This window comes from Carcharhinus amblyrhynchos, chromosome 18 (genome assembly GCF_965287045.1).
Source record: "Carcharhinus amblyrhynchos chromosome 18, sCarAmb.v2.hapA, whole genome shotgun sequence".
Classification (NCBI taxonomy): Eukaryota; Metazoa; Chordata; class Chondrichthyes; order Carcharhiniformes; family Carcharhinidae; genus Carcharhinus; species Carcharhinus amblyrhynchos.
In genome coordinates this window covers 2,807,205-2,831,327 of record NC_137341.1, presented here as the reverse complement: position 1 = coordinate 2,831,327, position 24,123 = coordinate 2,807,205, and the positions used below count along the sequence as shown (strand labels likewise).

General features: G+C 41.6%; 1 protein-coding gene across 3 annotated transcripts in view; it reads left to right on the top strand.

The window, feature by feature from the left end:
• The window catches only part of ift70 (intraflagellar transport 70), an 85,636-nt gene that overhangs the window by 51,012 nt on the left and 10,501 nt on the right, over positions 1 to 24,123 (top strand). For 2 of the 3 annotated variants that reach the window (XR_013888903.1, XM_080206268.1), the window contains exons 13-17: positions 264 to 340; positions 3,352 to 3,562; positions 8,593 to 8,622; positions 17,296 to 17,367; positions 22,220 to 22,323. Coding sequence is in view for 2 of the 3 variants with exons in the window: in XM_080206268.1 (XP_080062394.1) it covers positions 264 to 340; positions 3,352 to 3,562; positions 8,593 to 8,622; positions 17,296 to 17,367; positions 22,220 to 22,323 (494 nt within the window). In the remaining variant the exon portion in view is untranslated. The remainder of the gene's footprint in view (positions 1 to 263; positions 341 to 3,351; positions 3,563 to 8,592; positions 8,623 to 17,295; positions 17,368 to 22,219; positions 22,324 to 24,123) is intronic. The other variant, XM_080206269.1, reaches the window with a different exon arrangement.

Sequence of the window (24,123 nt, the reverse complement as noted above, 5' to 3'; positions counted from 1 at the left end):
GTGTTCTTATCAAAGACAATTTTCTTCAAATGTATTATTTTATCTAGTTTAGCCAATCTTGGTCCGAATTTAAACGTTGGATATTTTATTATCGTTTTATGAGAAAGGCTTACATTAGCAGCTTTGTGAAATCTGGTATTGTTCAAGTGTCATTTTAATGTCGTACTTCAGTAAGTTAAAGGACAGAAAGTTATGTTCTGCCTTTGATGTTAAAGGAAGGCTTCTTATAAAAACAAATCAGCAAAGCTTATTTTTTTACTTAGGTACAGGAAGCGAGGCACAATCGAGACGATGAAGCTGTGAAAAGGGCAGTGAATGAGTACGATGAAGCACTAGAGAAGTGAGTTGTATTCTGAAATGTCTTCAAATGTCTGTTTGTAGTTGATAATTGTTGGAAGGAAGTAACGTGTAGGTTGTAGACATAAATATTCTACAAGTAAAGACTTCAACAACAGGCAGTTTCAACCTGCTTCTTACCGCCTTCAAGCTATCATTAGCGGTCATCCCTTCAGCAGCCCAAGATCCATGTTCTGGAATGTCTTAATTGTCCTTCCTTCACCGTCCACTTTTGAGGGCCGCTTTAAGATCTACCTCTGCGGCTAAGCTTTTAATCACCTCTTCTAACAGCATGGCCTGAATTTTACACACTCCTCCCCACTCCCCGGCAGATTTTGGGACCGGAGAGGAGAGTGAAATAGCATAGACAGGATTCCCTCTGGGATCCCGTCCAACCCAAGTCGGACGTGATTTTATGATGGGGTAGGCAGATCCTCAGGCTGGGGGGGTGGGGGAGGGAGGGAGGCAGGCCAGATCATTCTCTGGTGGCGGGGGGGGAGGGGGAAGAGAGGGCCAGATCATTCTCTGGTGGTGGGGGGGGGAGGGGGGAGAGAGGGCCAGATCATTCTCTGGAGAGGGGAGGAGGGAGAAGAGGTGGGTCAGATGTATCTCTGGAGGAGAGGAGGCCCAGTCACTCACTGGTGGGCAGACGGAGGGAGGCCAGATGTTTGTCTGGGGGAGGTCCCCCCTGCCAATCTGCAGCAATCGGTGGGGGGGGAAGGGGGGGGCAGAGAGTTGCGATTGGTCTGGGTAGAGGGGGAGAGGTGGATGGGTAAGGGGGACAGTTATGTTGTGGGGGTGGGGTGATGTCAGTGGGGGCATCGCTTCCACTTTTCGCTCCCGGCCTGCTTTACCCACTTTTTGGGGGCCAGAGCGATGTGACAGGGGTGCGCTTTTCAATTTTTTTTTCACTGCGCATGCGCAGTTGAAAGCTCCAATCAGAGCAGTAGCGTTTCTGGCGTGATAAACCCCGCCCACAGCGTGGTTCAGACCCCTGGTTTTTTTTCAGGCTAATTGCGCATGGGAACGTCTAAGAACAGTTTTCCAAGTCAGATCTACCCAGATTCAGCACTTAAAATCAAAATGGTACAATCAGGCCCTAAGGGGCAATTTAGCATGGCCAATCCACCTAATCTGCACATCTTTGGACATTGGTCAGATGATTTGATTTGATTTATTACTGTCATATGTATTAGGATGCAGTAAGATGTATTTTTCTTCTGCGCTTTATCGACAAAGCATACTGTTCATAGAGAAGGACACGAGAGAGTGCAGAATGTAGTGTTACAGTCATTGCTAGGGTGTAGAGAAAGATCAACTTAGTGCGAGGTAAGTCCATTCAAAAGCCTAATGGCAGCGGGAAAGAAGCTATTCTGGAGTTGGTTGGTACGTGACCTCAGACTTTTGTATCATTTACCTGATGGAAGAAGAGAATTTGTCTCTTTTTCTGTTTTTCTCCTCTTGTGGTGATACCTGCATTGGACTGCTGGTGTGATCAGGCTGATTTAAATATTTAAATCTTAATTTTAATATTATTAGTGAGCCCAGAACACAATTATCTGCGTCCACTTGGCTTACCGGCCTCTGCAGTGGTGGTCCTCACCAGCGAGGATCACGTATGGCTCTCAACTGGGGCAGCGATCGGCCATGGGGGGCTGGCGGGAAGAAGCGGGGTTCGTGATCTGCCAGGGGAGGATGGGGGGTTTGAATAAGGGTTGCAGTCAGCCTGGGGGGTGGGCAATGGGATTGAACAGGCTGGTGGGGGGGGGGGGGGTTGAATGAGGGCTGGTGATTGGCTGGGGGCGTATGTTGAACGGGGCCACGTGTGGCCAGGGATTTTGAACAGGGGTCGTAATTGGCTAGGGTGGGTGAATGGGGGTGGTGATTGGTCGGTGGGTGGGGGAGTGCACTAACTGTGTATACTTCCCACAGTCCAGTGGGTGATCATGTACAGGCGCAAATGGCACCCTCCAGTAACCATCAGCCAGCATCCCAGCATGAATAAACTCAGTCCACTCCCCCTGTTGGTGTGAATCACACTCTGCCTCATTTTCTCCTCAGTGGCATAAGATTTGAGCTTTTCTCTCATTCAGAAATGGGAATGATTCTCTCTCATTTTCACACTCATGTGGCACTTAGAATTTTTTTTGGTAAGATTGCCCCTTGCATGTCCAAAATGAGTGCTTATCTTGTTCTCCCAGCTATTCATTTAAAGGTTTTCTTAGACAAATCAGCACCCTGTGAAACAGATCTGAATTCTTAACGTACCCCTCACAGGAAACAGAATATAAATATATTTCTTAAAGCCACAGTATCAACACATCTGGGCTGGAGAGTTTACTTATGAAGAGAGATTGGATAGACTGGGGTTGTGTTTCTTGGAGCAGAAGAGACTGGGGGGGGGGAGCGGCGGCAGTGGTATGATTGTGATGTATAAAATTATGAGGGGTGTAGATAGAGTGGACAGTGAGAAACTTTTCCCTTTGGTGGAGTGATCATGACTCTGGGGCACAGATTTAAAGTCAGGGGCAGGAGGTTTGGAGAAGATGTGAGGAAAACCTTTTCACCCAAAGGACGGTGGGAGTCTGAACTCACTGCCTGGAAGGGTGGTGGAGGCAGAGATCCTCAGAATGTTTAAGAAGTATTTAGATATGCACTTGTGATGCCAAGGCATACAAGGCTATGGCCAAGTGCTGGAAAATGGGATTAGAAGGGTGGCTTGTCTTTGACCAGTGCTCACATGATGGGCCAAAGGGCCTTTTGACTGTGACTGTAGTCTCAGGATTAACGGTTAGCCCTTTAAGGGCTGCAATGAAATAAAACTTAGTGTTCTGAATCTTTAGCATTGTCTAACCCAAAAAATTTTGAACAATCCAGCAGAGTATATTTAAGTTTTTTTTGTGTCTCAGGAAAACATTGGATATTGGGAGCAGGCACAATCTTATTGAATGACAGAGCATAATCTTGGATACTCTTCCTACGATTCCTAATGTCCTTTCATTCTTATTTTATCAGGTATATTCCAGTGCTTATGGCTCAGGCCAGAATCTATTGGAACTTGGAAAACTACCAAATGGTTGAGAAGATCTTCCGCAAGTCAGTGGAGTTCTGCAATGAGCATGATGTTTGGAAATTGAATGTTGCCCATGTTCTCTTCATGCAAGAGAATAAATATAAAGAGGCAATAGGCTTCTATGAACCAATTGTGAAAAAGCATTACGACAATGTAAGACACCAACATTTGCATGCAGTTTTACTCTAAAAGCATAGTGATGTTTTAAGTAATTCTGTCCCCCTGATGATTTTATTTAACACTTGTTATTTACAATCTAATGGCAATTGAACTAATATAAATGAAAGCTTGATTATTGAGATAATGAGTAATAACTATACACTGAACCAGCATTTAAAATGATTATTCATTGCCAGTCATTTGTGGGATACTGTATATCCATATTCTGATATGTACTTTCAACTAGGTGGCCAAACTTGTGCTCATAACCTGAGCTTTTTTGCTATTTTAGAGCCATACACAGAATTCTTTAATTTATATTTAATTTGAAAATAATAACTTAGTAAAGATGAGTATGAGACTTCAGTGATTACAGTCAACAATCAATAGCTACTTTTTTCTGTAAAGTATTTTGGAAGTACTCTTCTTATGTCTGAGCCCTAAATTTAATCGATTCTATATTGAAGCTATGACAAATATGTTCTTACTGAACACCAACCTAAGAATTTAAATTGATAGAAAACTGAATATCACTGAAATATTTTTATTTGGCGATTTTTCTGTGTCTGTTAAATTACAACAGCATTAAATTAGTATAATACATGTGCCAGTTATACTGGGCATGTAATACACATTATATAGGTATTGAATTGGCAAATATGGTATCTCAGGTATGGTTTACCTGAGTCACTTAGTTCACAGACAAATAGGACTGCCCACTTCAAGTAGTAGGTTTATTTTATACAGAATATGTGACATTCTATCAAATTGGAGAGACTGACAGATTTCTCAAATCTCCGAAAGTTCATTGAGCCTTCCCAACTTCACAGAATTCCAGATTCGTCAGAACAAATGCAATATGTGAAGAACTACACAGGGTTGTGGGAATAGGGCCTGGGTGGGATTGTGGTCGGTACATACTTGATGGGCTGAATGGCCTCATTTTGTACTGTAGGGATTCTATGAACTTATACAGAATTAGCCCATTTAAGGAATAATTAAATAATATGCAATCCCGTTTAGCAGTTTACAATCTGTAATTTGGATTTTAACAATTCTGAATTGATTTTAAGAAGTAATAATTTTCCATAGACGTTTTAAATTCCATTTGTCAAAAAATTGATTTAATAAATAAAAATATTTTAAGATGTATGTTTTTAAATAACAAGCAAATTACTCCCAAAAAAGAAGGAAAGTTAGATTCATTCTCTCTGTCTAGTAGTGGATTATTTTAATTAAAATGTGCAGTTTTTACTGCCTCAATATCATTCATGCAGTATGAAGCCATGTTGCCTGCTTCCAATTATTCCCTTTTCATCTAGATACTCAGGAATTTATTTTTAACTTCAGGTATCACACTTCTGACAACAAATGTTGAACAATCGTGCTGTAATTACTTGGGTTGGTTTTGTGTCCCTCGTTTTTTTGAAAACAGATGTCACATTAACTGCTTTTTGGTTTTGCAGTGTCCAAGATCTGTCTGTAGAACCCTGAAATATCATCTTTAGGGTCTCTCCTATTCCACCATCACCCCCATCCCTCCCTCACTTCTCAGCATCCACAGATTTTGGGCATCAAACTGTAGAAAGGATTTGACCTTACAGAGGGGGCAAAAGAGCTTTGGTAGAGTGGCACCAAGGATGAGGGACATCTGTTATGTGAAAAGGTTAGAGAAACTGAGATAGTTGACTTTAGAGCAGAGAAGTTTATTGTCAATAGAAGTGTTCAAAATCAGGAAGGATTTTGATACAAAACGAAAAGGGAAGCTGTCGTCACTGGCTGAAGGGTGGGTAAGACAAGTTCACAGGAATTAGTAAAGGATCCAGAGTCGCAGAGGTTTTTTTATGCAGAGTAACTCTGAAATGCAGTGCCTGAGAGGGAGGCAGGTTCACTGGTAACTTGCACAAGAAACTCGAATAGCTATTGGTACGGATACCATCAGGAAGTTAGAGGGAATAACAGAAAGAATAACTCTTTCAATGTGCCAACACAGATTTGATGGATTTGGTGGTCTCCTGTGTGTAAGGTTTTGTGATGTTATGTATGCTGCTCAAGTTCCAACCCATTGTCCTCCTTCAACTAGTTTAATTTTACTAACCCATTGATATCTCACACATCTTTTAAATAACTCCAGATTTATCTCTTCCCCATTCTTCTGTTTTACACTGAAACAAAAGAATGAAATATTGTTGCTAACATTAATTTATCCTCTATTAACTCACTACCATCTCCTCTTAAATCTCACATCACGTTTGACAATTCTCCTTTTACTAATATGTTTGGAAAATACTTTATTGTTCTTTTTAAATTCTCTTTATATTCCCTCATTATTTTCTTATCCCTTTCTTAATCTTCCCTTATTTCCTTGTATGTTTCCTTAAATTTTAAATAATCATACACCAATTGTGACGACATTGTACTTTTAAGAAATATCATGTTTCTTGGTGTATGTTTAAAATTCAGCTGTTTTGCATGGTGTTCGTTTGTCTGGGCACCAGGCAGCTCCCATGCTGAGAATGCAGGCTAATGATTGATTTTATCTGAGATGTGTTTGTTTCAATCTGATGTCATGCGTTTTTGTTCATTTGATATTTCCCCTGGACTTTCAGAGTAGGATTGTGATTAAATTGATTGACCGATACAGTCATGTGCTTAAGGGGAGGAGCTAAGCTTACAGGGGAAAGCAGGTAGTTACTGCTGGGTTCTGAAAGAAGCAAGGATGTCTCTGCCTCTCTGTGTCTCACTTGAGGCTGCTGTTTGGAACCTATGAGAAATAGGTCTCTCTTTCTTTTGTTTACCTCTCTTTTTCTTTTTTCCTTGCCATTGCCTCTAATTCAAGTTATTTCATTTGTAATTGAATTCTAGCCAATTCCAAGGCAGACTGTGTGTTCTGGCAATTTTAAATGCCGAGCTATCACTGAAATTATCTCCACCTTCCTGGCTGGCCCCTCCCAGTAAAGTCAACTTCAACTGGTTCGCCAAATTCAAAAGTTTTGATTTAGCCACCTTTCTAAACTACTCCGAGTGACCTCTTCCATACCCAGGAAACCTTTAGCCACTGACAGCCATTTTTCCATAAGGCACCCCCTATTTAAACTAAATCCAACACCTGAAAAGCAAACAGCAATACTTAACACCTATTGTCTTTGAGTTCAATAAACCAAGTAAGGAATTACAGATTTTAATACCATAAGAGCCCTAATTTTTATGGTATTGGAGCCGAAACTTCAAAATATGAAACCCGACGAGACCCCCACAGTTTTTCTAGTTTGTCATTAGTGTGAGGATAAGGTGTTTCACTCAAGGTATGACTCTGTTGACACACGAGTAAGCTTTTATCGAAACAAACTTTATTTAACAATACAGTTTAATTAGGATGAATGAATTAGCTTAACTTTTACCAATTGATATACTTAAACATGACAAGGTATAATTCTTAATTGCTAATTTATTGCTATTTGTTCCAATTTGAGCAAAATTCCTCATATAGACTTAAACTGCTCTTTAAAATCAGTGAGTGGCATTCAGGCTTACATGCTTGAACTTTGGCTGCCAATCCTCGAGTCTCCAGAACACCTCTGGAGGGACAGACAGAGAGAGACCTATTTCTCCTTGCAGGTCCAAAACAGCAGCCTCCAGAAACAGTGAGATTCCTCTTACTTCTTTCAAAACTCAGCAGTAACTGCCTGCTTTTCCCAATAAGCCTAGCCCTGCCCTTAAATACATGACTGTCTCTGTCAATCAACCTAATCAAAACCCTGTTCTGAAACCCTACCCCATAGGAAAAAAACAAAATACATTAATTCAGTTTAGCACAAACACGTACCTAGCCAAAATCATTATCCTGCAGTCTCAATGTGTGAGCTGCCTGTTCCCTAGACAAATTGGCACCAAGTAAAACAGAGCTGAATTTTAAACATACCTCTCATAAGAAACATGACACAAATATATTTCTCAAAGACGCAGTCCTAGTTTTAACTATAACCAATCCTAGTTTTAACTATATTTCATGTCTAATGCCCTGAGACACAATGCAGTTACTTTTAATAATATATATCTATTCTGCAACCTTGCAATTTACTTTTTAAAATGTATGCAGTTGTTGAAGTTCAGTTCTGTGTGACAATTTCTCCTTCTACTTCTTAGCTAGGTCTCCCTTTTTCCTAACATCTGTCCTTTTCCAATCTAACGTTCCTGCCTTTTGTACGAATTGGCTTTCTTTCTATTTATTATTAGTCTGTCTTGATGGAGCAGAGGAAATTTAGATGAAATATCATAGGACTGTATAAGATTGACAATTGTAGCTAAGGTAGAGAACATCTGTTCTCCATTAGCTGACGGTTTAAGGACCAATGAACACAGACTATAATATTTGGGGTGATAGATGTGGTGGAACAGTTTTATGCAGCGACTGGAACTCATTGCCCACCCGAGTGTTGGAAACAGACAGTAACTCGTGTTGAAATGAAATTGGATGGTCATTTAAGGGAAACAAAGTTTTAGGGCTAAAAGGATAGAACAGGGAAACGGGATTGATTGGATTGCTCTGTGGAGGGCCAGCATGTACTCAATGGCCAGACTGAATGGCCTTTTCTGTGCCTTCGTGACTCTATAACTTGTACACCTTTCCACCAACGATGCAATATCTGATGGCAAGCTTGGAGGCCGTGTGTACCAGCTACCACACATTGTTTGGCTGCTGAGTCCATTAACGCCAAGAGATTTCCTGCAACATGTATATATCACCCAACATGACATTGTTCTTGTAGCTTAGCAAAGCTGTTAACTCATACACTGAATTCATCAGAAAAAGTTTCCCCATTATTATAGTGAAGGAAGATTGGAGGTAAAGTTATTGAAAGAATTACTTAAGAAGGTAAAATTATTGTGATATATTGTTCTAAAAGATCAATTATAAATGTTTCTTTAAATTGTTAAAACTAATTAATTTTTGTCAAATATAATTTCTAGCTGTTACATTTAAGGGAGATTATTCTTAAAATATTGCATCTATATTCCATCAGGATTTGTACTTGAACATGGCAAAATTGCAGGTAATCTAGAGTCGATTCTAATTTCAGAATTTAATTTGAAATTAAAATGTTATTAAGCAACAGCTACATTGGGCTGATGGTAAATGTAGTTCTCTGAGTTACCATTAATGTTAGTACATGAAGAGAATATTGGAGTCTTTTACCTTTGTCTTCTATAGCTGGGTCAACGTAGCATCACTTCTCTATTAGCTCTGTTTGGGACGTTATCTTTCCTCTGAACTTTACTGTGGTTGTGCCAGGGTAACATCCAAGGATGCCCCTGCAAGGTACAGCTCTCAGTAAAGACATGACAAAAGATGAGATATTTTAAAATTAATAATCTGATTTAATGGGGAGTGTTCTAAAGGGAGTGAGATACGGACCGGAACTCTCTCGCCTTTCGCCGGAGGGATTCTCCGGTCCTGCCAGCAATGTACCCTTTCCCCAGGTTTCCCTCTGGCGTGGGGTGATGTCAATGGGAATTCCCATTGGCAATGGCAGGACCAGAGAATCCCACCACTGACAGACAACACGCCACCTCCTGCTGCAGGAAAACCTCTGGCTGGGGGAGGCTGGAGAATCTCACCCATGTTGCTTAATGTGATGGTTATGGTCCTTGTAATTTAAAGTTGCACTATCACGTCTTAAGACTCCTGTATCGAATTTATCATATCAAATGTATTTTTATTGTAAAGTGCCTTGCTATATTTCTGTACAATTATCTTTTCCTTTAATGGGATTGTTTTGAAGCTGGCATGGAGACCTATTTTGGTAATTGCTGGGGGTCGGTGATAATGGAGACTCAGGTGTAAAAGTTTAAATTACGAAAACAGTGCGTTGGGTGAATTGGGTAGTCTCAAACACTGAAATAACAATAAGGGGCAGTACAATCCACGTTGATGTAGGTGCAGCCTGTAAGAATTGATTATGCTTTGAATCACGGTTTGTAAGCTAAAACTTTCATTCCCTTGTGACATGTTTAGCGTTCGCGGGACTGAAGATGTGAAACAACTGAGAAGTGACATCGTGCTATATCGATGTTATAGAAATGTTGTTCAAATGGATAGTGTTGCAACGTACAAGACATACCATGAAAGTAAGACAGAGGTCACAAGTTAAAACTTTATGTTGGCCGGATATGAGGAACTTCTGGGAAGTTAATCAAATTTAAAGTCCAGAGATGTTTTTGAACTTGTTAAAAGTGGGGAGAAACTCGGCTTGTGATCTTTTGATTAGGGCCTAATAAACGCAGGAAGAAATTGAAAATTGGGAGGTGGTACCTCCCTATTAAAGCTTTACATATATTGAGGTTGATGCATGAGGACACCACTCACCTGAAAGAGACATAAGGCTGTTTAGTATACAGATCGGGGTCCGACATTGGTTCTAGGGTGTACAGAGCAAAATACAGATACAAACAAGCAGAACTTTGTGATAATCCCCATGAGGTCCATAAGAAATCACTGACCTTCCTGTGGGACTTAATTGACTGAGTTCCCCTGGTCACAGTCAATGACCTGCCCAGCTGGAACTGATTACCTAAGGCTTTTATAAGGCAGGCTCAGGACTGAGCCTGCTGAACTGTGTTATATAGGATATCTGTCTCATTGGGAGGCTCTGTTGACTGTCAATTACAATCCCCACAGAGACAGACTGAACTATTGGGTTTTAAAATTGACACTGCTGGTGCAGCCCATTCAGCAAATTGTACTGGATGCCAAGTTCCTGTAGATGTTCCAGTTTCTCTACTTCGGCATGTCGGGCATAAGGCCTTGCATCACTACTGGGGGGAATCGGACTGTCTGTTGCCCATGCATAACTGAGGTTACAGTGACCCCAGCAATACTTGAGGGCTCCCCAGTGGATGTGCTAATCAAGCCTTGGTGTCCCACAGGTTTAAAGACAAGATGCCCACTTGGAGCCACCTGAAAGTATGCTCCCCAATAATAGAAACAGCCGCTCCTGTGTCAACTACCATGATGTGGAGATGCTGGTGTTGGACTGGGGTAAACACACTAAAACATCTTGCAACACCAGACGAGCGCAAATCCAAGCAGCTCCTTTGTGGGGAACTCTCTGCTGGAAGACGCTCGCAGGAGGGCAGAAGAAACGTTTCAAAGACACACTCAAGGCCTCTCTGAAGTCACTTGACATAGTCACAACCACCTGGGAAATGCTGGCACAAAACCGTCCTACCCGGCGCTGCTTCATCCACAAAGGCTGTCAAGTTTATGAAGCAAGGTGTATTGCTGAAGCACAACTTAAACGCGAGCTGCGCAAGTCCAGAGCCACCAGCGCAACAACTAGAGTGTTTACACAAGTTTGTCCAATGTGTGCCAATTCTGTGCCTGAATTGGCCTGATCAGTCATCTTCGGACACACCACATTCAGCCTCAAAATGACTAATGGTGTCGAGGTCCTCATTGATGACGATGGATGAACAACAAACTGTAAAGACTTGTATTCCAACCATTATTTTGTCAATTGAGTTTCTGTCTTTATATGCCCAGTGTGTGTGAACAGAACTCCCACTTACCTGACGAAGGAGCAGTGCCCTGAAAGAAGGTGGCTTTTGCTACCAAATAAACCTGTTGGACTTTAACCTGGTGGTGTGAGACTTCTTACTGTGTTTACCACCATGCGCAGGGTGGTGACCATTTACCTGGAGTTTTATCTTTTTTGGAGTCACTTTGGGTGCAACAAATCAATTTAACTGCTCTCTTCTGATGTGGCTTCACCCTTCAGCCTTGGCAGCATGTGATTTGCCTGCTCCAGTAGCCTTGTCTGGGCCAGACGCTCTGACTACAAGCGCAGCACTGATGTGCTGCCTTCATTGCATTAGCCCAGATCCAACGCTGGGCCCTACTATTAGGTGCTTTTGAATATGACTTGGAACATCTTCCAGGGAAACATACAGCGGACGTGGTTACCTTGAGCCACTTGCCGTCATCCTCCCCAGCCTACCTTCCCCTCCAAAGATGGACGAAGTCACCATGACTCTAAACTTCATGGACACTCTGCCAGTGTCTGCCAAGCAGATCCAGTCTTGGACCCAAATGGACCCTATGTTAGCGAAACTACATTACGTTGTCCTCAGTGGTGGACCAATGGAAGATTTACAACCCGAACTCTAAATATCACGATTGAGTATAGATGATGGCATCATCTTGTGGGAGCCTTAGGCCAGCGACCAATACTTCAAAAATTGCAGCATGGAAAAAGGAATTTCTCAGATGAAAATGCTTGCATGGAGCAATGTCTGGTAACCTGGCATAGACATTGATATCTAAATGTGGTCAAGTGGTGCAAAACTTGTTAGGAAAACCAGAAACACCTCCTAGCAGCCTCTATACCTTTGGAATAGCCGGGGAGACCCTGAATGCAAATACGTGCAGACTTCACCGGTCCATTTATGGACTGTATATTCTTAATTCTCATCGACGCCCATTCAGAATGGATTGACGTGCACCTTACAATACCGTAGAGAAACTCCATCAATCTCTTAGTATACATGATAGTCCTGGGGTTCTCATGACAAACAACAGGAAACACATTTCCTTTTTAACTATAGCACTATGCCGAATATGAAGACGGGAATAGTCCCAGCAGAGCCGATGCCTTTAGACTCGGCTTTGCCTAGGCTAGCCATACTGAGTTAAATCAAGAAGCCCAGAAAAGGAACAATGATATCAGAGACCAGATAGAGACTTTAAACCAGGAGATACTTACCATGTGAGGAAAGCTGGCAATGGCTCTCCATGGATTTCTGGTGTTATTCGTGAGAAAACGAGAGGGTGTGTTATAAGATTAAAAACTTGAGAAAGCACATAGCTCACCTCCATCGCATGGAGCCTTCCGCAGAGGCAACTGTTTTTATGGATGTGCCACAGACTGTATCCTTCACACTGGCCTGTGAATGGGAAGCTCCAGCAGTCACCTGGACAAGGAAGATTCTGGCACGGATATGGAGACCTTGTTTGCTTACACCTGTTGACTGTCTGCTGCTTTTGTGAACTGCAGCTGCTGTTGCTGTTAGGAGTTACATTAAGGAGCCTATTGAGAGTGACTGAGTGAGGGGAGAGGCCAGCACTACAGCCAGGGGTTTGAGGCTCCCTTCTCCACTCCACCCAACTTGGGGCACCCTGCCCAACTCAGTGCTCCAAGCCTCATCTTACCTCCTGCTCTTTCCACTCTCCCTCCCTGCTTCCACACACACAACATCTGGGGATGAGTGCCTACTCTTCACCTGCATTTCCCATGTTACAATGCACAAAGTCAGAAATCTTTCAGGGTGCGTGTAGTATCAGCTGGATGAGCAATAAATGCTGGCCTAGCCAGTTATGCCTACCCTTATTTCACTGATTTTTACTCAACATCACCACCCCATCCCTCCTCATTCCAGGACACCAGTCCCTTCCCACTTCATTCCTCTATGGACCTGACCCCACCCTCTCTGCTATCCTGAATCCCACTTCTATGCCTCTGTGCCTCCAAACCTACTCATGTCCTCACCATGGACTCTCTTGCTGCCCCTGAATTTCCACAAACTGCCAATTCTCCTGTTTCTCTTGCTTGTGTCGCAAAGTTCAAAAGGAAAACTGCTGACCTTCGGTATAACTGCACGCCACATTAAATGAATGTGAATTGGGTGCCACGAGATTCTTATGCGCCCCTAACTTTATCGTGAAGGTAGGACTAATAGGACTAATTACAAATGATAATAATGAGTACTCATGTCATACAAATGTATCACAAATAGGAACCCGTCATCGGATAGCGTAGTCTAAATTGGAACTCGCTATCGAGAAAGCAAAATTTCACCTCTTGTCTAATTAAGTTTGCTATTTTTGTGTTCTTGTGGTCTCCGTGAAATCTTCCTCCTGGTTGTATTTAGTCTGGAACAGTCTAATCAACATGTCTGAAAGACAGCTCCTCAAAAACACCCAGAATATTTTTCAGTTGTGGAGCCAGAGTGCAGAAGTATTCTTTCCGACTACTTAAAACTAGTACCATTACCTGGCAAATTCCCCTTCCATGGAGTGGACTTCTGCATGTACTGGCAACAAAACGATCATATCTGATGGGGGATTCAGGGTGCTGTTGGATAGATGAGCGAAGCATTCTCCGTCTGAATCAGCCTTGTGACTGCAAACAAATATTTGTGACCTGTGGCGTAAACGAAAATGCCACAAGAGGACAAAATCACTAACAGTTTTCAGACCCATTTTGAAAGGTGATACTGACTTTGTTGAAAGTTTCATTCTATTTGAGACACAAGTGAAAGGAAAACAATGCTGTCTAATGATTAAAGTATCAGTTTACAGTAACAATCAAATGCTAATCTCCTGTTGTTAGCTTTGTTAATTCTGTTGTTTTTAATGGACAGTGGAATGTTCCCCCATGCAGAAGTTACTGTCAACGGTTGTAATGCATTGAATGCAATTTAAAAGCAAACTCATTTCCGTTCAGCTGCTGGAAATGTGATATTATGGCTAGAATTTTCTGGCCGTTCTCACCAGCAGGATCCTCCACAATATCCCTTTTGTAATTTTGAACCAAAAACATACAAAGGCGGTCTAACCAAGTTTCTTACAAACTTATTACAAATTCCATGCTGAAGCAACACAATACCTATAGAAATGTAGCCTTATTAATCTCTGTCACTACTTTTAGTGATTTATCAACTGGGCTCATTTGAATTCTACCAGAGCCACACTTGACCTCCTCATTCTTCCAACCCAAATGTTACCCCTCACACTTATCTATGTTGAAATTCATTTTCCACTTCTATGCACATTATGTAAGTTTGTTAATGTAGTTCACTGGAAGTGCTTTCAATAAAGGGCATTTTACCTTCTTGGGATATATTTGATATATGGATTTATATTCAAAATAATTGTCAACATTTATTCTTGTTTGTAGAGATAAGTTAAAGATAATCATATCTGCCCCATCTTGTTACCTGCTGCTCACTTCTCTGCCAATACCTGGATGTGGAGATACTGGGGTGAGCACAGTAAGAAATCCCTCAACACCAGGTTGAAAGTCCAACTGGTTTATTTGGTAGCACAAGCACTGCTCCTTTATCAGGTGAACGCCTGGCACAAAGGAAAATTGTTGTGGTGGTTGGAGGTCTATCACCTCAATCTCAGAACATCACTGCAGGAGTCCCTCAGGGTAGTGTCCTAGGCCCAACCATTTCCAGCTGCTTCATCAATAACCTTCTCTCCATCATGAACTCAGCAGTGGGATGTTCACTGATGACTGCACCATGTTCAGTATCATTCGCTCCTCCTCAGATACTGAAGCAGTCCATGTATAAATACAGAAAGATCTGGAGAATATCCAGGCTTGACAAGTGGCCAAATAATATTCATGCCACACAAATGACGGGCAATGACCATCTCCAAAAGGAGAGAATCTAACCCTCACCCCTTGATATTCGGTTTACCATTACTGAGTCCCCCACGATCAACATCCTTGGAGGTTACCATTAACCAGAAACTGAACTGAATTAGCCATATAAATACGTGGCTACCAGAGCAGGTCAATGGCTAGGGAAAAAGCAAACTACTGGGGATGCTGGAATCTGAAGCCTAATCAGAAAATGCGGGAAAATCTCAGCAGGTCTGACAGCACCTGTGGAGAAAGAATAGAGCCAACGTTTCGGTCAGGATATCCCATCGTTAGAGCTTACAGGAAGGCAGCTCCCCACCATTTTCTCAATGGCAATTAGGGATGGGCAATGAATGCTGGCCTAGCCAGTGATACCCCATCCTGTAAATGACTAAAAACTATTTTAGCGCCACTAAATCATGATATATTAACATGTATGTAAATATTCTTTTCTGCGCAGGGTGCATAGTGTCAGGAAAATTCTTGACTTGCCAAATCCAATTTGGGAGAAACTTCCCTGAAAGGTTGGATTTTGTTCCCAGGTGTGGGGGCTAACTGAGTTAAGCCCATTGCTCTCACAAACAACGCAGAGGCAGTCACAGGGACTGCTGAGATAGACTGTTGCAATAAAAACAGTAAGTCTAGCCCTCACGATTTCACCAGATTGCAAACTCCCCAACCCCCACTCCACCCCGCCACACACACACACGCGTGCACTTCATGACCCATCAGAGCCAATTTATGCCACACCATATCTCCATCTACCCCAAAGGCTTCCATGCCACACAACCCTCTCTGCCCAACCCCATGACCACGCCAACCCTTTACTCATCTCCATGGCTCCACATACTCCTGGTGTCAAAATGTGCCCTCGTAAGGCTTCGGACAAGGTCCCTTATAAGAAATTAGCATATCAAATTAAAGCACATGGAATTGGGAGTAATGTGTTGAGGTGGATAGAAAACTGACTGGCGGGAAACAAAGAGTAGGAATAAACGGATATTTTTCCAAGTGGTAGGCAGTGACGAGTAGAATACCACAGGAACGACAGATGACACAAAGCGGTAGGAGGATGAGTTGTGAGGTGGATGCGGAGGTGCTCCAGTGTGATTGGGACAAGTTGTGTGAGTGGAAAAATAAATGGCAGATGCTGTATAATGAAGATAAATGTGAGGTTATGCACTTTGGTTGCAAAAACAGGATGGCAGATTATTATGTGAGTGGCTACAGATTGAGAGAGTTGGGTGTGAAATGAGACCTGGGTGTCCTTGTACTAGTGTCACTGAAGGTAAACATGCAGGTACAGCAGGCGATGAAGAAGTAAATGAGCTGGTGGCCTTCATGATGAGAGGATTTGTGTACAGGAGCAGGGATACCTCACTGCAATTATCAGGGTCTTAGTGGGATCACACCCGGAATATTGTGTGTAGTTTTGACCTCCTTATCTGAGGAAGGATGTTCTTGTTCCAGAGGGAATACAGCAAAGGATTACCAGACTGATTCCTGGGATGGTGAGACTGACAGATAGAACATAGGAATTAGAAGAAGTAGGCAATTCAGCCCTTTGAGCAGGAGAGATTGGGATTATATTCGCTGGCATTTAGAAGAATGAGGGGGGAATCTCATATAAATCTACAAAAGTCTAACAGGACCAGACAGGATAGATGCAGGAGGATGCTCCTGAATATGGGGTGAGTCTGTAATCAAGGTTTACAGTATGAAGATGTGGGGCAAACCATTTAGGACTGAGATGAAGAGATATATCTTGTCTTTGCTCGGAATGTGCTGATATACTTGCACACATTTAAATTTGATGATACTACTTTACAATGTTTTAGAGGGTGGCACAGTTCTCATCATTGCTGCCTCACAGTGCTAAGGACCTGGATTCAAATCAGGTGGCTGTCTGTGTGGAGTTTGCATATTCTCCCCATGACTGCATGGGTTTCCTCTGGGTGCTCCAGTTCCTTCCACAGTCCAAAGATGTGCAGGTTAGGTGGATTTGCCATGCTAAATTGTCCTCGGTGCCCCAAGATGTGTCAGTTAGGTGGATTAGCCAGGGTAAGATGTTCTGTCAGAGAGTCGGTGCAGACTCGATGGGCCAAATGGTCTCCTTTTGCATTGCAGTGATTGAGTTGTCAGTGCTGTTGAACATGTGAACATTGTGTGCACTGTAATTGTCACTTTGCTTGTTTTGACTTTGAGATCCACTTGATATGTATGATTGTATACCTTTCATATTTTTAATATAGTGTTACTTTTATGTCAAAGTGCTCATACTCTTTTTTTTGTTTCCAGATCTTGAATGTGAGTGCCATTGTCCTTGCAAATCTCTGCGTTTCCTATATTATGACCAGTCAAAATGAAGAGGTAGGTTAAATATTCACTAATGAGTGACCTGGAAAGAATACAATAGTTTGTTTTTTTTTATATTTAATGGACATACCTTAGCTCCAATCATATTTGACTTCTGCTTACCTTGCCTCAAAGGCAGCATGCCATTTGCAATGTCGTTTATCTTGATTTTAATATACGTTACGAATTTATTTTCACACTCAATTTTTGTAATTTTTACTATCTCTTCTGTCACCTTTCTTAGGGTATATGCTTTGTTAGGGTATATGCTTTCTTGTTTTTTTTTTAACTTTTCAGTCACCTTCACTATTTTTTGGTCAGTTTCTTGCTGCTTCAGGGTAATTTCTCCACAGATGCTGTCATACCTGCTGAGATTTTCCAGCATGATTCATGCTTAGAGATTTCCTCAGTGCCTTTCCTGATGCTGCTCACAGTGTTATCCCAGTGACTGCAGCATGGCTGGTGGAAAGCTTTCAGTGGGTGATTGTAAGAGGCCCTTTGCTTTGATCTTAAGCATCTCCAGGCATGAGAGGTCCAATTTTGATTTGCCCTGTTTCATCCTAGGCAGCGCTAGTCTGTGCTGGCTGATAGGCAATGGCAAGGAGAGTGGCATTGTGGCAGCGATGGGAGGACAAAGTTTTTCATCCTGAGAGAGGACAATAGGTTCAGACTCCACAGGTCTACTAACCAGAAAGGAGAAATAGGTGAAGGGGTGACTTTGTTCGTTAATTATGGTATTACCACAATGCTAATCAAAGTTCAGGAAACTAGGATATGGATGTGGTTAGAGATGAGGAATGGTTAAAGGCTAGAAGTCACTTGTGGGAGTCATGTACAGGTCCCTTAATAGTAAACACATGGTAGGGTAGAGCATAAAGGAAAACTCAACTGGAGTTTGCCAGAAAGGCAAGCCGACAACCCTGAGAGATGTTACTCTACATATAGATTGGAAATGTCAGATGGGCACAAATAGCTGTGGTGAGGAGTCCATAGAATGTTTCCTGCATAGTTTCTTAGAACAGCACATTCTGGAGCCAACCAAAGAACAAGCTATACTGGACTCGGTTGTGCAATGAGATGGGATATATTAATGGTCTCATAGTGAAGGCACCCCAGGTAGCAGCGATCATAATATGATTGAATTTTACATTCAGTTTGAGGGAGAGAGGAGTGGATCTGAGACTATATTTTAAAATTTAAATCAGGGCAATTATGAGGACATAAAAGCAGGAGCTGGCTGAAGTGAATTGGCAAAGTAGGTTAAGGGAAAGAGATGCGATGGCAAACATTTTAAGGAGATAATGCAGAGTATACAGAATGGATACATTCCGGTGAGTAAGAAAAAGTCCAAAAGATGGGCATGCCATGTATGGTTAATTAGGAATGCTAAAGATAGTATCAAACTTAAAGAAAAATTCCCATGTAATTGTGGCAAGTGTAGAGATTAGGCAGAATGAAAGGGACAGCAAAGGATGACTACACAATTAATAGAAAGGGAAATATTAGAGTACGAGAGAAAGCTATCCAGAAGTCCAAAATCAGATAGTACAAGTTTGTTAAAACATTCAGAAAAGAGTTAACAAAGTGAGCATGGAGAATTAATCATGGAAAACAAGGGGATGACAGATGAATCAAATTGGATTTTGCATCAGTCTTCACTATAGAGGGGACAAATCACATCACAGAAGCAGCAATAACCCAGGAAGTGGAAGGAAGAGAGGGAGGAACTCAGGAAAATTACAGTCAGCAGAGAAGTGGCACCGAGTAAATTGTCAGAACCACAGGCTGGTCAGAGCCCAGGTCCTGATGGACTTCATTCTACGGTCTCTCACCTGTTGAAGGAGCAGCGCTCCGAAACCTTGTGATTCCATATAAACCGACTGGACTTTAATCTGGTGTTGTGAGACTTCTTACTCGGGTCTTAAAAGTGGCTAGTAACATTGTTAATGGGTTGGCTTTAATTTTCCACAACTCCCTAGATTTAGAAAAGGGCCCATTAGATTGCAAAAAAAAACGAATGTAACTCCATTATTCAAAAAGAAAGGAGCCAGAAAACAGGAATCTACAGGCCAGTTAACATCTTCAGTAGGGGAAAATGAATCTATAGATGTACAATGGATAAGTTCAAGGTATCGGGCTGAGTCAACATGGTTTTGTGGAAGGGAAATCATGTTTGACCAACTTACTAGAGTACTTAGTGTAGAAGTAACATGGGTTGTGGATAAAGGGGAACCCATGAATGTATTGTACTTGGATTTTCAGAGGCATTTGATAAAGTGCCACATCACAGGTGAATGAGGAAAATAAAAACTCAGGTTATGGGGTAATAAATTAGCATGTACAGAAGATTGGCTGGCTAACAAGAAATAGAGAGTAGGCATAAATCTAAGAGTGGTGTACCACAGGGGGCCTCAACTGCTTACAATTTATGTAAATGACTTGGATTACTGGGATGATTGCCAAATGTGCTGATGGCATAAAGAAAGCTAGGAAAGTGAGCTATGAAGAGAACATAAGGAGTTACAAAAAGATACAGATAGGTTAAGAGAGTAGGCAGGGATCTGGCAAATGGAGTGTCGTATAAGAAAACATGAAGTTGCCCATTTTGGCATGAAGAATGAAAGAAGCATATTATCTAAATGGTGAAAGATTGCAGGGCTTTGAGATCTTAGTGTAAGAATTGCAAAAGGCTAGCATGCATTAAATTAGGAAAGTTAATAGGTTGTTGTCATTTATTGCAAGGGCAATTGAAAAAAAGTAGGGAGGTGGTGCTTCGGTTATACAAAGCGCCAGTGAGACACGTCTGGAGTATTGTGTATGATATTGATCACAGTATTTAAGGAAGGATATAAATGCTTTGGAACAGGTTGAGTGAAAGTTTACTGGACTAATACCTGGAATGGGTGGGTTGTCTTATGTGGAAAGACTAGAAGGGCAGGGCTTGTATCCACTGGAGTTTAGAAAAGTAAGAGGCAACTTGATTGAAATATATAAGATCCTGAGGAATACTGTCAGGCTGAATGTGGATTATGCGGGAGAATCTAGAACTCGGGGCCACTATTTTAAAAATAAGGGGTCACTCATTTAAAACAGAGACGAGGAGACATGTTTTTTCTGAGGGTTGTGAGTCTTTGGAGCTCTCTTCCTAAAAAGCTGGTGGAAGCAGAGTCTTCGAATATCTTTAAGGCAGAGCTAGATAGATGCTTGGTAAATGAGGGGTGTTTCGGGGATAGGTGGGATGCAGATTTGAGATTACTGTCAGGTCAGCCATGTTTTTATTAAATGGCGGAGCAGACTTGAGAGACGTCGATGACTATATCACATGATTGAATAAAGTAAATAATAAAGTTGGGCTCACTTACTGCTGAATTCCCAAACCCTTATGTTTTTAATGTTGAGTTGATGAGAAATAAAAGCCAGCATGTGCTGTTACATTGGCAGTGAGCAGATGGAAGAGTAGGGCATCTCTGACACCAGTTTCTGGGTTCCCATGTGTAATTGTGTATGTGTGTGCTTCAGAAAGTGCTGCATATCCCCTTCGCTGTAACTGTGTGCTTTGAGAACCTGACACACAATTCCTGGATGGTGTTTTTTTTTGCTAATTTTTAAAAATTTTTTATTTATTTCTAAGGTTCTATTTCTACCCAAAACTCTGCCCCATTCACCTCAAAGCTTGTTCACCAGCATCAAGGCACAAATTGGAATTGGAATGGGATGAGTGTGGCTCGAATAATGCTGTGGAAGCTCAACACTAACCAGAACAATGCAGCCCACTAAGTTGGCACCCATCGAACTGTAGAATTCCTACAGTGCGGAAGGAGGCCATTTGGCCCATTGAGTGATCACCAGCTCTCCAAAAGAGCATCTTACCCAGGCCCAAACCTCACCCTGTCCTCATAACCCCGTACATTTACCATAGATAATCCAACTAACCTACACATCTTTGGACTGTGGGAGGAATCCAGAGCACCCAGAGGAAACCCACACAGACACCAATCCACCATCTTAAACATTCAATCCCTCCACCACCAACAAACAGTGGCAGCCTTGGAGACCATCTCCAAGATGCACTGCAGGAACTCACTACAGTTCCTTAGGCAGCACCTTCCAAACCCAGGACCCCTATCCTCGAGAAGGATGAGGGGAACAGATACATGGGAACCACATCACCTGGAAGTTCCCCTCTAAGTCCCTCACTATCCTGACTTGGAAATATATTCTTAACTCTTCATTGTCACTGGGTCAAAATCATATAACTCCCTCCCTAACAGCACTATGGATGTACCTACACCAAAAAAAGACTGCAACAGTTCAGGTGGTTCAACATCAACTTATCACGCGCAATTAGGTACAGCCAATAAATGCTTCCCTTGCCAGCATCACCCAAATCCTGTAAAATAATTTGAAGCAGTGATGCATTTGCATTGTGTGCTTTTAAATTTGTTTCAGATCTCTCTCATGGTGTTCCACTATCTGCTTGGCTTCTCTTCACTGTTTAAATTCACTCTGTCCTGTTTTGCTGCAAGACATACCAACGGTAGCTACATTTCAAGCTACTGCATTGACAAATGTACAAGTTTCTATCGTTTTGTATCTAGCCGTTGGTGAAAAGTATTTCATAAAGAAATGAATAAAAAAAAACCAAATCATTTCTGACTGCTAAAGTAATATATAAATTAGTCGTATGCAGGAGGAATGTATATCAGTCAGTGTTGATTGTTGAGTATCTGTTCTCAACATTAATATTAAGATATCTGCTCTTATAAATATTTCAGAAATAAAGTGGCTTGACCTTAAGATTTGCTTTGGTTAAAGACCTGAGTTCACTGAGCTTACTCTGTAGTAATTTGGATATTTCCCTCGAAAGGCAGAGGAGCTGATGAGGAAGATTGAAAAGGAAGAGGAGCAACTGGCATATGATGACCCAGACAAAAAGATATATCACCTCTGCATTGTTAATCTAGTCATAGGGTAAGTACATCATTTAACAGTGTCAGATATAGTGCTGGAGATACAAACTGCTGCACAAGTATATAATCGAGTATTACATCTCAGAAGAAATACATGATATCACAAAGGGGTGTAGTTGCTGGCGGCTGCAAATAATTTTCAGAAGGGAGAGTAATATTCCAAGTTGGAATGTTCGTGAGACAACTGAATGCTTAGGGAATAGATCTTGTGTTGCCATGGATACTGAACTTGAACTTTGCAGAAAGTCACGCTTCACACTATGAAAATTGGCTGTGATTGTCTAGCGGTGATTTTATATTGCATCTTTAAGGAAATATGAACAATATGTAAAGCAGATTAGAACAATTGCCTTTCACTAATAATTAAAAACATGGACTAATAAGCAATGTTGGAATTTGCAATCATACCAAATCTCAGTTATCGTTCCCTTTGAGATTTGGCATTCTTGTGAACCTGTCCTGATGAGTGCAAGTTGAAAAGCTTCGGCGGCATTTGTCCTTTTTTCAGCAATATTTTAATTGTTATAGGAAAACGATTGGTAACACCAAATTCGGATAACTGTTCAGTCCCATTACTATCAGGGAATCATTCTCACCCAACCCCCATGAAAACCGAAATCTGAATCCAAGGTTTCTGAAAAAAAAAACATGTTTCACATCTTTGAAATGAAAGATTTGGCATATGTACCAGAATGTTTGGCAGTCTTCCTTGCGTTACTAGGAGATGAGAAGATTTTGTTCTGCATCGTTTAAGGATACTTTATTTTGAAGATTACCAAGCATCAATTATGAAAATTAGGAATAGTCTTCCATTAGAACTGTGCTGCCCTCCCCATCAAGAAGGCCAACCTGAAAGTGGGAGCAGCCAGAACTGGTGAGTAAATAAAAATAGAATCATGGAATCCTACAGTGTAGAAGGAGGCCACTCGGCCCATTGAGTCGACACCAATCACAACCCCACCCAGGCCCTATCCCCATAGCCCATGCATTTACCCTAGCTAATCCACCCAACACTAAGGGGCAATTTAGCATAGCTCATCCACCTAATCCTTTGGATTGTGGGAGCAAACTGGAGCACTCAGAGGAAACCCACGCAGACACAGGGAGAATGTGCATACTCCGCACGGACAGTCACCCAACGCTGGAATCGAACCCGGCTCCCTGGTGCTGTGAGGCAGCATTGTGAAAACAGGGAAATAAATTTCCGAAATAAATTAGTAACTGGTAGAATACACAAATTTGTGTAATTTTCACATTTGTGACCTTGCATATTCATTTATCTTCTTGGCTGCTACAAAATGTTTCACTTTAAGCAAAGAGATGAAGGTTCCAACTACAGCCAAGGCATTCATATTACAGTCTGCTAGCAAAACCTGAAAAAGCATGTTCTTAAAAAAAAGACCTGAGATGGAACAATTCTTCCCAGTGCTTTCTTTTCAGTAGTATCTGTTCAGAAGTGTCACCAGCCAGATCAGCCAATTCTTTTCGGTAACTGAGTCTGTTTGTTTTATCTACATACATTTGCTTATGGTAAAGAATGTCAATTTAGAATTGACCCAAAGGTAAAGTTAGATTGCAGAGGATGCATGTAGTAACACTCATAGAGATGCACATTTCAGTTTGTGAAGAAGTTTGCTAACATTTAGCAAAATCTGGTCACCTCAGGGTGTTTCAAAATTTTAAAAACTAAATAAATAAGAAAGTTTACAGCATCTACCGGCCATCTAATTTAACTTGCATGAAATGTATAGAACCTTGTGATGATTTTCTTAAGTTAGATTAATTTTGGGGCAATCTTGTT